This window comes from Heptranchias perlo, chromosome 19 (genome assembly GCF_035084215.1).
Source record: "Heptranchias perlo isolate sHepPer1 chromosome 19, sHepPer1.hap1, whole genome shotgun sequence".
NCBI lineage: Eukaryota > Metazoa > Chordata > Chondrichthyes > Hexanchiformes > Hexanchidae > Heptranchias > Heptranchias perlo.
In genome coordinates this window covers 7034075-7047898 of record NC_090343.1, presented here as the reverse complement: position 1 = coordinate 7047898, position 13824 = coordinate 7034075, and the positions used below count along the sequence as shown (strand labels likewise).

General features: G+C 44.7%; 1 protein-coding gene across 1 annotated transcript in view; it reads left to right on the top strand.

Annotated features, from left to right (window-relative positions):
• Nucleotides 1-8972, top strand: part of LOC137335116 (serine/threonine-protein kinase 3/4) — a 135525-nt gene extending 126553 nt beyond the window's left edge. Inside the window, exon 11 of the mRNA XM_068000239.1 lies at nt 1078-8972. Within this exon, the coding sequence (XP_067856340.1) occupies nt 1078-1236 (159 nt within the window). The 3' untranslated portion in view covers nt 1237-8972. The remainder of the gene's footprint in view (nt 1-1077) is intronic.
• Nucleotides 8973-13824: the final 4852 nt, after the last annotated feature.

Here is a 13824-nt window from a genome sequence, read left to right as displayed (position 1 = left end):
TGCAAATTTACCTAGATGTCTGGGCAAGTGGAAACACTCTCTGGGACAGAGAGAGATAGGGTTCACCAACAATATGAAACATGGAAACCAACAATATCTAGGGTAAAAAGGAACCCCCAAAAAATGCAATGCTGCTTTCTCATGGGGAAAAAAGAGAAGTGGGAGATGCAACATTTTAAATATTACATAGAATTTGCAGCACAGAAACAGGCCACTCGGCCCAACTGGTCTATGCCGGTGTTTATGCTCCACACAAGCCTCCTCCCACCCCTCTTCACCTAACTCCTTCCATTCCTTTCTCCCTCATGTATTTATCTAGTTTCCCCTTAAATGCATCTATACTCTGCGCCTCAACTGCTCCTTGTAGTAGCGAGTTCCACATTCTAACCACTCTCTGGGTAAAGAAGTTTCTCCTAAATTCCTTATTAGATTTATTAGTGACTATCTCATATTTAGGAACATAGGTACAGGAGTAGGCCATTCAGCCCCTCAAGCCTGTCCCGCCGTTCAATTAGATCATGGCTGATCTGTACCTTAACCCCATCAACCCGCTTTGGTTCCGTAACCCTTAATACCCTCGCCTAACAAAAATCTATCAATCTCAGTTTTGAAATTTTCAATTGACCCCCAGCCCCAACGGCTTTTTGGGGGAAGAGAGTTCCAGATTCAATAATGATTTTCAAAAGGCAATTGGATAAATACTTGAAGGGGAAAAATATGCAGGGCTCTGGGGAAAGAGCAGGGGAGTGGGACTAACTGAATAGCTTTTTCAAAGAGCCAGCACAGGCACAATGGGCTGAATGGCCTCCTGTGCTGTATCATTCTATGATTCGATAATATCCAATACCCTTTGTATAAAGAAGTGCTTTCTCACATCACACATGAACGGTCCCTTGTTCTACACTCACCCCCACCAGAGGAAATAGTTTCTCTCTATCTATCCTATTAAATCATTTAATCATCTTAAACACCTCAATTAGATCAGCTCTCATTTATGTTCATCTATATTTCGATTCAGTGGCAACGGCAATAAAATAAAATAAAACTTGTGTTTTTTTTCTCTGTTGTAATTTGCAGCTGAAGAGTTGGAGCGTAGAAGAGCTGCAGCGGAGACTCGCCTCACTCGACCCCACAATGGAGCAGGAGATTGAAGAGATCCGCCAGCGCTATCAGGCCAAGAGGCAGCCGATCCTGGACGCCATCGACGCCAAGAAACGCCGGCAACAGAACTTCTGAGACTCCGGGGGTGGGGGGGGGGGGGGGGCGGGGGTTGGGGGGGAGAGTTCTCCCCACCAAGGCGATGTTTCGAGCTCGGCTTCACGATCAAGGCTCTGCGAAGGAACGTTACTCTCCAGAGCGGGCGCGCGCACACACACACACACAACAAACACAAACACGCACACACGCACACAACAAACACAAACACAAACACGCACACACACACCACAAAAAAAAAGCTCGCAGTGGACCGTTACGGCAATTTGCCCCTCTGACCTCAGGAGTCTTCCTTATTGTTATGTGGCGGTAAAATCCCGCCACCAGGAACGAACGTTATTTTTGTTTTATTTTTTAAAAAAAAAACTATTTTTCTAAAATATTTTTTCCAGAAGCCACCCCCTCGCTCCAGAAAACCTTCAGCTATATATTTAATAAAAACACAGAGGAGACCCCAGATTCCTTGCTTTGCGACGCTTGATAAAACTGCTGTATTTCAGAGCTTCAGAAGCAAACTTCTCTCCCCCTTTTTCCACCAGCCTCTTCCCCCCGCCCCCCCCCCCTCCCCACAGCTAAAGAAAACCTGGCCTTGCACAATGGACATGACTGCTGAATCTAAGACACGGAATGGAATTAAAAGTAGGGAATCCCTGTAGGAGAGGAGGGCTTTCTGACCCAAAAAAAAATCTTTCCTGTTCCCCCCCCCCCCCACAGTCTCTCCTCTCGGACTGTATTCTTGAACGATTGGTTGCTTGGCCTGTCCTCAATATTCTCCGTGACAAACATCACGTAAGAACGCCGCTCCAGAGATGGGTTTTATTAACCCCCCCACTCCGCCCCATTTTGGTCCTCCAGGTTTTACAGCCATCAGTAAAAGTAACAACACCCCAGTGATTTGCTTTGGCCAAGCACTTTCGGACGGTTTGGATGGATAGAACTTGCATTTATACAGCGCCTTTCGTGACCTCAGGACATCCCAAAGCACTTCACAGCCAATGAAATACTTTTGAAGTGTAGTCCCTGTTGTAATGCAGGAAACGCGGCAGCCAATTTGCGCACAGCAAGATCCCACAAACGGCAATGTGATAATGACCAGATCATCTGTTTTTTAGTGATGTTGATTGAGGGATGAATATTGACCCAGACAGCAGAGCGAACTCCCCTGGTCTTCTGCAAAATAATGCCACGGGATCCTTTGCATCCTCCTGAGAGGCCAGACCGGGGCCTCGTTTTAACGCCTCATCCGAAAGACGACGCCTTCAACAGTGCGGCACTCCCTCAGAATTGCACTGCAGTCTCAGCCCAGATTTTGTGCTCAAATCTCTGGAGTGGGACTTGAACCCACGGCCTTCTGACTCAGAGGCGAGAGAGAGAGAGAGCTACCCACTGAACCACGGCCGACACCTTTACATCTTAGCATCTCAGGACTGGCAATCTCGTCACGTTAACCCTCTGAGGGCTGAGTACTACTTGCAGCTTGAAACGAAATTAAAGCAATCGTCATCACCTTTGCTAATGATGCTACCAAACGGAAGTGCCGTTCTTCATAAAATAGTGCGAAGGTACCAGTTTTGGCCACTAGATGTCAATAGTACCCCTTTCTGCTGTGCGAGCTTCTGTTCAGCCAATATGGCTGCTCTCTTTGAGGTGGTCCTTCCACATTCTTAGCCACTGGCTCTTCAATTCCATCACACGCCACACGTAGGGAGACGCAATATTTTATAAATGCAAAATGCTGAAAATTGGCAGCAGATTGAAGATTAAGATATAAAAACAGAAAATGCTGGAGAAGCTCAGCAAGTGAGGCAGCGTCTGTGGGGAAGGAAACAGAGTGAACGTTTCAGGTCGATGACCTTTCATCAGAACCGATGCTGCCTCACTTGCTGAGCTTTTCCAGCATTTTCTGTTTTGGGTGGAACCCACCATCAGAATGCATCCAAACATCAACCTATCTTCCTCTTTCAGTTGCTGACTAAGTGTTTCTAGCAAATTTTATTATCAAGATTTTCAGCACCTATCATTTTCCTTTTTATTTTACCACAGAGGTTTTCTTGAATTGGTTGCTAATCTAGTTATCGCGGTGGAGCTTTCTCAGGCAATTGGCTTTGAACACGGCTAGTTGAAATTCATCGATAAATTAATAACCTGCTCTGTATTTTCTTTTTAAAACAACAAATGGGTATCCCAGTTCAAAATTAAAAGTTATTCATTTTTGATCAGCATAAATTTGGAAATTCTTGACGTGAGAAATTTTGTCAAGCCCCCATTAATATTTCATTCCGACCAAACGTTTTTGGTTGGGAGCTGCTGATGTCAGGAAACGTCACAAGGTTCTAAGCTTTTCAAAAAAAAAAATTCACACGGTATTGCCGGGAAGGGTATGTCTGAATTCTTGCCTGTGTGTCTGGGTGACCCTGGAGTACTGCTATGTGGTATCTGCTGGTTCACTGGACATCACCTGTGACCGATCAGCATTGCCTGACCTGCGTTGTTTAATTACATAGAATCACCATAAAATTTGCAGCACAGAAACAGGCCACTCGGCCCAACTGGTCTATGCCGGCGTTTATGCTCCACGCTCGCCTCCTCTCACCCCCGCCTTCATCTCACCCTATCAGCATAACCTTCTATTCCTTTCTCCCTCATGGAGAGAATTTTATCTAGCTTCCCCTTAAAGGCATCTATACTTTTCGCCTCAGCTGCTCCTTCTGATAGCGAGTTGCACATTCTAGGTTTAGAAGTTTCTCCTGAATTCTCTATTGAATTTATTAGTGACTGTCTTATATTTATGACCTCTAGTTTTGGTCTCCCCCACAAGTAGAAACATCTGCTCCATGTCTACCCTATCAAACCCTTCATAATCTTAAAGACCTCTATCAGGTCATCAGCCTTCTCTTTTCTAGAGAAAAGAGCCCCAGCCTGTTACACTTTTGTGTTTAGATAAACTGTTTAGATAACCCGCTGCTACCAAAATGATCGTGGTTCCTTCTTGTGCAAGATGGGTCAATACCCCACCTGTCCTGAGGCCCCTAGTTTCGATCCCGGGTCTGTGCTGCATTTGTTGATCTCGGTAGAGGACTATGATCTCGGTTGGGGACTAGGATTGGTTTCAGTGCCCTCTGTAGCCGGGGTATCCGCTCCTGTTTACTTCCCAGCGACCACTGCTACACAGTGCACCTGCGGACATCGAGTGAGAACGCGATCGGCTTGGCCTCCCTCCCTCGGGCATCTTGTGATGTCTTCCATAGTCAAATAGTCTGCTGGCATTGGCTACCCACTAACCACTGGTCTGATCAACATAGTATTATTAGCAACATCTCGTGACAGAAAATTGTTTCAGCAACTGATTGGATGAGGATGGTCTGCAAACGTACACTTTTAACCACATTGGCGAATTGGGATTTACCCCTAGTATTTATTTAATATATGGCATAATGGAATCTCACGGTTTGTGAGGGTTCAGAGCACATTTATGGTGCTGTACATGGGACATTAAAAAGTAGACTTTCACTGGCAGTATTGAATGAACTGGATAGTGTTATATATTATTTTCAAAATATTGGAAAAATGCTTACTACGCCATCAAGAATTAAAGGGTCTGGGCTGGCTGAGTGTGCCAGTGTCTCTCTCTACACGAGCCCACTCTCCTGCTTGCTTTCTGTACCCTGTAACATTCCTCTGACCTGTGCATTATACAGCCAAAGACTGCAGGCTATCTTCACAAAAAAGTCCTCCCACAGGTTTTCATTGCAGCTAGGGTTCCTGCTCCCAGTCCGTACTCAGAGATTGCACTTTGCAGTGATGTACACTCCATGAAGGAATAGCACCGTTGGCCTTTAAAGGCGCTATTTAAATTCAAGGTGGTGTAGAATAGCCTGCCAACGCTCGCAGTCTTAATTTGGCACCTGAAGATTGGTCACTTGGGATGAGGTGCCAGAGGGTGATGAGAGCCCGAGGAACATGGGAACAGGAGTAGGCCATTCAGCCCTCTCGGAGTTGTGACCATCCTTCAGACGAACGAAGGAATCGCTGTAACACTGAGTGCTTTGGTGTTCTACACGTGCACCTTTTGAAACTCATCCTGGAACACCTTGCGTGCTCATGCACCTAACGAGAGTCGCCTTATCACTTTTCCCAGCTGTGATCGGCAGCATTGACCACGTAGTTCCAGAATTGAGGACTCTCGGCTTGCATCGGTCGCGTTGCAGGAATGATGGGGTTAAGGTTTCAAATCACGAAACATTCTTTTTATAGAATTCCCCCCCCCCCCCGCCCGCCCCCGAGTTTTGGAAATCCATTTCCTATGTGCTGTTGAGGATGCACCAACTGTTTACCCAGTAGCTATGTAACAGTGTTTAAAATATTCCATTTTTTTAAAACCCAGACACTAATTTGATTCCAAAATGGATTGATGATGCGGGAAAATGTAATCTCCTACACTTTTAAGGGGATAGTACCTCTTTTGTCAAATCTGCACAGGATGATGTCCGCAATTTATCAAAAATAATAGCAAAAGCAAAATCTGTTTTCAAGAATGTACTGAGTTTCCCTGGTTAAACCCCTCGGGTTTACTGAACTGGATTGAGTGAATGCTTTCACCCCTTTCCCTCTCCGCTTCAGAGGGAACGCAAAGTGACTTTTGAAATGGGTAAGTGATGAGCGAATGGGGTTGGAATCAGACTTTCGCATTGGCGCTCGCAGATGTGAGCAAGATTCGCGTTCTCCTTTAGGTTTTGTTGGCTGGCGTGATGCAAGTGGGGATGGGCCAGAGTGTGGAGAGCAAGAGTGTGAAATGATTTCAGTTTGAATGAGTTGCCTTGTTCAGTGGTCACCTAAGGCAGCTGGTCTGCTTTGATGATTGAGCTGAACTCGAGTCCGAGACTCGAAGGCAGTTTATATTCCTGATATTTCAAAGATTGTGCTTAAAAAAAAAATCCAATAATTTGAATTAAACAATGTAACCAACAACAACAAATTTGGTGCTTAAAAAATGTGAGTGACCAGATAATTTGAATTAAGCAACCCTGAACTAAGAGCAGCAAGGTGTGTCGCTCCCATTCTGGGCATGCTCCCTGGTGCAGTCCTGGAGTAAACACAAGGTTAATAAAATGCTGGTCGTCCGATAGATGATCCCTCTCTCACCTTCGGCCTTCAACTTTCTTCTCTTTTCTATTTTATTGTTAGTAATATCGCTGCTCTTAACTTTTCCCCATTTTGTGACCTCAGAGTGCAGATAGGCAGTCCTACAGCCTCTTCGCCCCTTCTTGTATCTTCACAGTGTTTAAGTCGAGACTTTTGTGCACGATTGTATCACGAGCTTATTTATTTTTTGTTTCGGTTCTCAAAATCGGAACTCCTTAACTCTTCCTTCCTCCTCCATGCTTTTGAAACCCAAAGCTTTACTTCAAGCAACCGCCAACATTTATTTCAATCGCGGTGGCATCCTGCACTGTGAGCCTTGAGGCTTGGACTAGCCTTGGCGACGAAACAAAACAGGACCTGAGGGGGTAAGGATTCGGCACCGACTTGAGGGAGTCCAGAGTTCCTGATCTCAGCCTGGGGAGGGGTGAGGGAGGAGGAGAGTTGTTGAGCAGGAGCAAAGTGACTCACATCTCCTGGTATCTGGCTCAAAAAATGGCATAGAATCATACAGCACAGAAGGAGGCCATTCGGCCCATCGTGTCTGTGCAGGCTCTTTGAAAGAGCTATCCAAATGGTCCCACTCTCCTGCTCTTTCTCTGTAGCCTTGCAAATTTTTTCTTTTCAAGTATTTATCCAATTCCCCGTTGAAAGTTACTATTGAATCTGCTTCCCGACCGCCCTTTCAGGCAGCGCATTCCAGGTCACAACTCGCTGTGTAAAAAGTTCTCCTCATCTCCCCTCTGGATCTTTTGCCAATTATCTTAAATCTGTGTCCTCTGGTTACTGACCCTCCTGCCAGCGGAAACAGTTTCTCCCTATCAACTCTTATCAAAACCCCTCCTAATTTTGAACACCTCCATTAAATCTCCCCTTCTCTGCTCTAAGCTTCTCCAGTCTTTCCACATAATTGAAGTCCTTTATCCCTCGTACCATTCTGGTAAATCTCCTCCGCCCCCTGTCCAAGGCCTTGACATCCTTCCTAAAGTCTGGTGCCCAGAATTGAACACAAGGCTCCCGCTGCGGCAGAACCAGTGATTTTTAAAGATTTACCGAAACTTCCTGGCTTTTGTACTCCATGCCTTTATTTATAAATGATGTGGAGATGCCGGTGATGGACTGGGGTTAACAATTGTAAACAATTTTACAACACCAACTTATAGTCCAACGATTTTATTTTTAATCCCACAAGCTTTCGGGGGCTTTCCCATTCCTCAGGCAGTGTGCTTTCCCCTTCCTCACTGCCTGAGGAAGGGGAAAGCCCCCGAAAGCTTGTGGGATTAAAAATAAAATCGTTGGACTATAACTTGGTGTTGTAAAATTGTTTACAATTTATTTATAAAGCCCAGGATCCTGTATGCTTTTTTTTAAGAGTCATATCAACTTGTCCTGCCACCTTCAAAGATTCAATGACATTGATAGAAGCTTGGACAAAAAAATGGAGGGGAAGGTGATAAAATGGCACCGGGGCGGGGGGTCGGTGGTGGTACAGAAGGAAAAGCATTCCAGCTTCAAAAGTCTTTCATTGTAGATCTGGTCAAACCACGGCTAGAGTGTGCCAAGAAGATTATATAGCCACTCGGACCACCAAGTACTTTCTCATGGGCAGCCTTTTTTTTTGAATGTGTTGACTGGAGCTGAGGCCTGTTTTTTTGGCGGGGGTGGGGGCGGGCGAGGAGAGGTTTCGGTGACTGGCATATGCCAACCGAGCATCTCAGCTGCCGAGTGAAGTGGAGCTCAGCTCCAGGATGGCATCTCACTAGCCTGCAGCGGTTTTATGCAGATCTCCGCTTGGATCAGGTTGGAGCCTGGGGCTAACTGTCGGGCTTCTGTCGAGCGCAGCCAAAGACCCTTTAAAGGGGGAAGCACAGCGCAGTGAGCACGGAGGTGCATGCATTCTACAACAGTGTGTGTGTGGGGGTGGGTGGTGGGGGGGTTGGGGCTTAAAATAACCAGGGAAAGATGCTTTGATATTGCAGACTGCCAATGCCAAAGGCACAAGTGTTTTGCTATCATTTCAATGTGTTGACTTCCTTAAAATGTCAGTAGTGACTCATTCTTCTTATCCGCTGTCTGAAACCTGGAAGTACTGTGCTGTCTGTATGTCTTGAAAGTGTTATTGTGTGAGTGTGAGTCCAAGCTCACTGCTGTATAGATGAATTTTTTTTGGGGAGGAGGTGAGAAGAGACTGAATTAAAGTCCATTCATCCAAATCAATGAGACTTCACTATCCTGCAGTCAATTAAACACACCTAATCACTAATGCAAAGCCTGTGTTACTGAGTCCTTTTCATGAAAGCACTGAGGTGGAAAGTGACGTTAATATTTTGACTTTCTAATTTAAAAATTCAAACTTGAGTTTTAAAAATAAATATCATCACAGCAGGCTCTGATGAGTTCTGGAACCTAGATCGAAGCCTTCAGTTTTTTTTTTGTGCATATATTATACGAAATGGTCAATTTTAGATGTGTATGTTTGTGGAACAACAAAAAAAAGTTTGTAAATTTTACTGTCTTTTTATTCTGATTTAAAGTTGCAGCCGCTTTGTTCTGTAAACTTTTGTCTTACTATATTTGAGAATGATAATGTCAATTAAAAGAAAAAATGTTGGGAAATATATGAAGGAGCGTTTCCTAATCTGTTAAAATGCTACAACTTTGCACTAAATGGCTTTTAGTTCTGAGAGACCAAATGTGTTAATCTGTGTTTAAATCTTCAGGTGCACGCGCTGACCTGTGCAATACCGGGTCTCTCAGTCTAAATACTTAGCTTCAGTCCTCAGCCCACGCTGCATTAGATGGCTTCAGATGAGGCTATGAAGGATGGAATAATGGCCAAGGTCATCATTGCTGTCTGTTAATCCTCTGCTGAAAAGTGAATGTGTTTGGATGTCGGGTGAGGATACAATTGGGCTGGAGTGTGATGCACCCCATGGTTGTGCAGCCTGCCAACAATCTCTTACCTAGGCGCAGGCGCGAAGGCTGGCCACCGTAGGTGAGGTACCAGACAGCAGCTGCTGATGTGCAGTGCGGCAATGAGTCAGGAGCTGGGGGAGAAGGAATAAAATTACTTCACTTTCTAAAATTATTTTAAAAATGACCCACCTTCTCGCTGTGCTGCCTTCTTCCTGCTCGTTGCCCCATTTGAAGTGACTGAGGTGAGACTTTTTTTTACTATCCTCCTCTTCCTGTAGGGTACTTTCCCTTTTCATAGGAACAGGAGTAGGCCATTCAGCCCCTCGAGCCTGTTCCGCCATTCAATGACATTATGGCTGATCTGTATCTTAATTCCATCTACCCGCCTTGGTTCTGTAACCCTTAATACCCTCGCCTAACAAAAATCCATCAATCTCAGTTTTGACATTTTCAATTGACCCCCAGCCTCTACAGCTTTTTGGGGGAGAGAGTTCCAAATTTCCACTGCCCTTTGTGTGAAGAAGTGCTTCCTGACATCACCCCTGAACGGCCTGGCTCTAATTTTAAGGTTGTGCCCCCTTATTCTGGACTCCCCCACCAGAGGAAATAGTTTCTCTCTATCTACCCTATCAATTCCTTTAATCATCTAAAACATCTTCCTTAATCTTCTATGCTCAAGGGAATACAAGACTATTCATGATCTTGCTGAGATGGGGTATTGGTTGTACTCCTTAATCCCACCACTGTGTGGCAGTATAGGCTATGCCACTGAGCCACCTTCCTATGCAGATGTACCTTTCGATCTGCCAGACACCGTATGCCCCATACTTTGAGTCTTGCGTCCCCGCAGTCAAAAATTGCAGATCTTTTGTACTTGTACCCATTTGTATGCCGAGTAGCAAATTTTCTCCTTGTACCAGGATAAACCATTAAACTGAGGCTACCAAAAAAACAATTAATTGGTCATTCATCTCATTGCTGTTTGTGGGAGGTTCCTGTTGCAGAATGGCTGCAGGTTTCCTACGTAACATTAGTCTCTGCACTTCAATAAGTAGTTCACTGTATGAAGCACTTTGAGATGTTTTGATGGTGTGTTGAGATGCTATATAATTGCAAGTAATTTGTTGTCTTGAGAGCAACGAAAAGTGAAGTTGGCGCAGCACAGTTTGCTCATCGCTGAACAGCAAAACATATCGACACCGAGCAACTTTCACTGCCCTATGGATAAAACTGAACATGGCTATGATGCAGATGCGGTACAAAAGGAGCACTGATTGTAATGGAGACCCAATACAAGAGGAGCACTGATTGTAATGGAGACTCAATACGAGAGGAGCACTGATTGTAATGGAGACCCAGTACAAGAGGAGCACTGATTGTAATGGAGACCCAGTACAAGAGGGGCACTGATTGTAATGGAGACCCAGTACAAGAGGGGCACTGATTGTAACGGAGACCTAGTACAAGAGGAGCACTGATTGTAATGGAGACCCAGTACAAGAGGAGCACTGATTGTAATGGAGACCCAGTACAAGAGGAGCACTGATTGTAATGGAGACCCAGTACAAGAGGGGCACTGATTGTAACGGAGACCCAATATAAGAGGGGCACTGATTGTAACGGAGACCCAATACAAGAGGAGCACTGATTGTAACGGAGACCCAATACAAGAGGAGCACTGATTGTAATAGAGACCCAATACAAGTGGAGCACTGATTGTAATGGAGACCCAGTACAAGAGGCGCACTGATTGTAATGGAGACCCAGTACAAGAGGGGCACTGATTGTAATGGAGACCCAGTACAAGAGGAGCACTGATTGTAATGGAGACGCAATACAAGATCGTAGTGGAGACCCTAGAAAGAAACATGTCCAGCTCTCACTTTCCAACAGCATCTGCAGCCAATATCCAGCAGCGACCTATTCTGGTTTTTATTATCCTGTCCCCATGAACCCATTTCCCAGCAGTGTGTGAATGAGAGGCACAATCCCATGGCTCAAAGGATTTAAAGGGTTTTTATTTTCATCGATAACTGTGAGGTAATAATAATAGTTTGGCTGAACAAATTATTCCACATCAGCTTGGTTGAAAGGCCCAAATGGCCCACTCATGTAACATTGTGCACTGAGTGAGTCAATACTCTTGTTGATATTGGCAGGAACCACTTTGTGAAAGATAGAATGTCAATAATATTCAGAGTTTGACTTATTGGTGTATTTTATATCCCTTAGTCAGCATCGTGGGTTAATGTACACTTGCAGGATATACTACAAGCACAAATTGAAGCAATAGGTTTAGTTTTAAAAACTGGAATTATATTTAAATATTATGTAATACTAGTCGATATCTTGTGGTGTAGTCTTCAGGGGACAAGTGGGGTTCGAGGGGGTAATTGGTGCAGAGGGTGCAATTACAGAATGACAAGTTTACATAGGCAGTTTCCATTATAAATGGGGACTTAGGAATCTGTCATTTAAAAGGTTGACAGGAAGGGGTAGATCATGACTTCGTGCGACAGTGTAAGACGGACGATTAGCGAGTCGGCAGCCCGTTTTACATCCCTCCCCATTTTTATTTCCATTGAAGAAAATCATACTCCATCTTTATATCTCTTACATGCCCCAATTGTTTCTTTAACCAAAAAAAAATGCAGCTAGCTCCCTCTTGAATTTGTCTCATTTTTGCACCTCGCTGGGCAGCCTGTTCCACACATTCAATGCCCTCCTTGTGAAACTGTCCAATTTAACTAATTCCATTCTCTGCTTTGAGCTCGAGTCCATACCATTGGTTATGGACTTTGAGCTTAGCACATCAACAACAACAATAACAACTTGCATTTGTATAGCGCCTTTAACGTAGTATTGGGAGGAGCGTTAGAGAACCATAGAAAGGTTACAGCACGGAAGGAAGCCATACGGCCCATCGAGTCTGTGCCGGCTCTCTGCAAGAGCAATCCAGCTAGTCCCACTCCCCCACCCTATCCCCTTAGCCCTGCAAATATTTTCCTTTCAAGTACTTATCCAGTTCCTTTTTGAAAGCCATGATTGAATCTGCCTCCACCACCCCCTCGGGCAGTGCATTCCAGATCCTAACCACTCGCTGCGTAAAAAAGTTTTCCCTCATGTTGCCTTTGGTTCTTTTGTCAATCACTGTAGATCTATGTCCTCTGGTTCTTGACCATTCCGCCAATGGGAACAGTTTCCACTCTGTCCAGACCCTTCATGATTTTGAACACCTCTATCAAATCTCTTTTTAACCTTATCTGCTCTAAGGAGAACAACCTCAGATCTCCAGTCTATCCACGTAACTGAAGTCCCTCATCCCTGGAATCATTCTAGTAAATCTCTTCTGCACCCTCTCTAAGGCCTTCACATCCTTCCTAAAGTGCGGTGCCCAGAACTGGACACAATACTCCAGTTGTGGCTGAACCAGTGTTTTATAAAGGTTCACCATAACCTCCTTGCTTCTGTGCCCCATGCCTCTAATTATAAAGCCCAGGATCCCGTATGCTTTTTTAACCACTTTCTCGACCTGCCCTGCCACCATCAACGATTTATGCACATATACCCCCAGATCTCTCTGCTCCTGCACCCCTTTTAGAATTGTACCCTTTAGTTTATATTGCCTCTCCTCGTTCATCCTACCAAAATCACTTCACATTAAATTTTCTGCATTAAATTTCATCTGCCACGTGTCCGCCCATTCCACCAGCCTGCCTATGTCCTCTTGAAGTCCAACACTGTCCTCCTCACTGTTTACTACACTTCCAAATTTTGTGTCATTTGCAAATTTTGAAATTGTGCCCTGTACACCCAAGTCCAAGTCATTAATATATATCAAGAAAAGCAGTGGTCCTAGTACCGACCTCTGGGGAACACCACTGTACACCTCCCTCCAGACAGAAAAACAACCGTTCACCACTACTCTCTGTTTCCTGTCACTAAGCCAATCTCGTATCCATGCTGCCACTGTCTCTTTTATTCCATGGGCTTCAAATTTGGTGACAAGCCTATTATGTGGCACTTTATCAAACGCCTTTTGGAAGTCCATATACACAACATCAACCGCATTGCCCTCATCGACCCTCTCTGTTACCTCATCAAAAAACTCAATCAAGTTAGTTAAACACGATTTGCCTTTAACAAATCCGTGCTGGCTTTCCTTAATTAATCCACACTTGCCCAGGTGACTATTAACTTTGTCCTGGATTATCGTTTTTAAAAGTTTCCCCACCACCAAGGTTAAACTGACTGGCCTGTAGTTTCTGGATTTATCCTTACACCTTTTTTTGAACAAGGGTGTAACATTTGCAATTCTCTAGTCCTCTGGTACCACCCCCCATATTTAAGGGTGATTGGAAGATTATGGCCAGCACCTCCGCAATTTCCATCCTTATTTCCCTCAGCAATCTAGGATGCATCCCATCCGGACCGGGTGACTTATCTACTTTAAGTACAGCTAGCCTTGACACCGAGCCACGTAAGGAGGAGAGAGAGGTAGAGAGGCGGAGAGGTTTAGGGAGGGAATTCCAGAGCTTAGGACCTAGGCAGCTG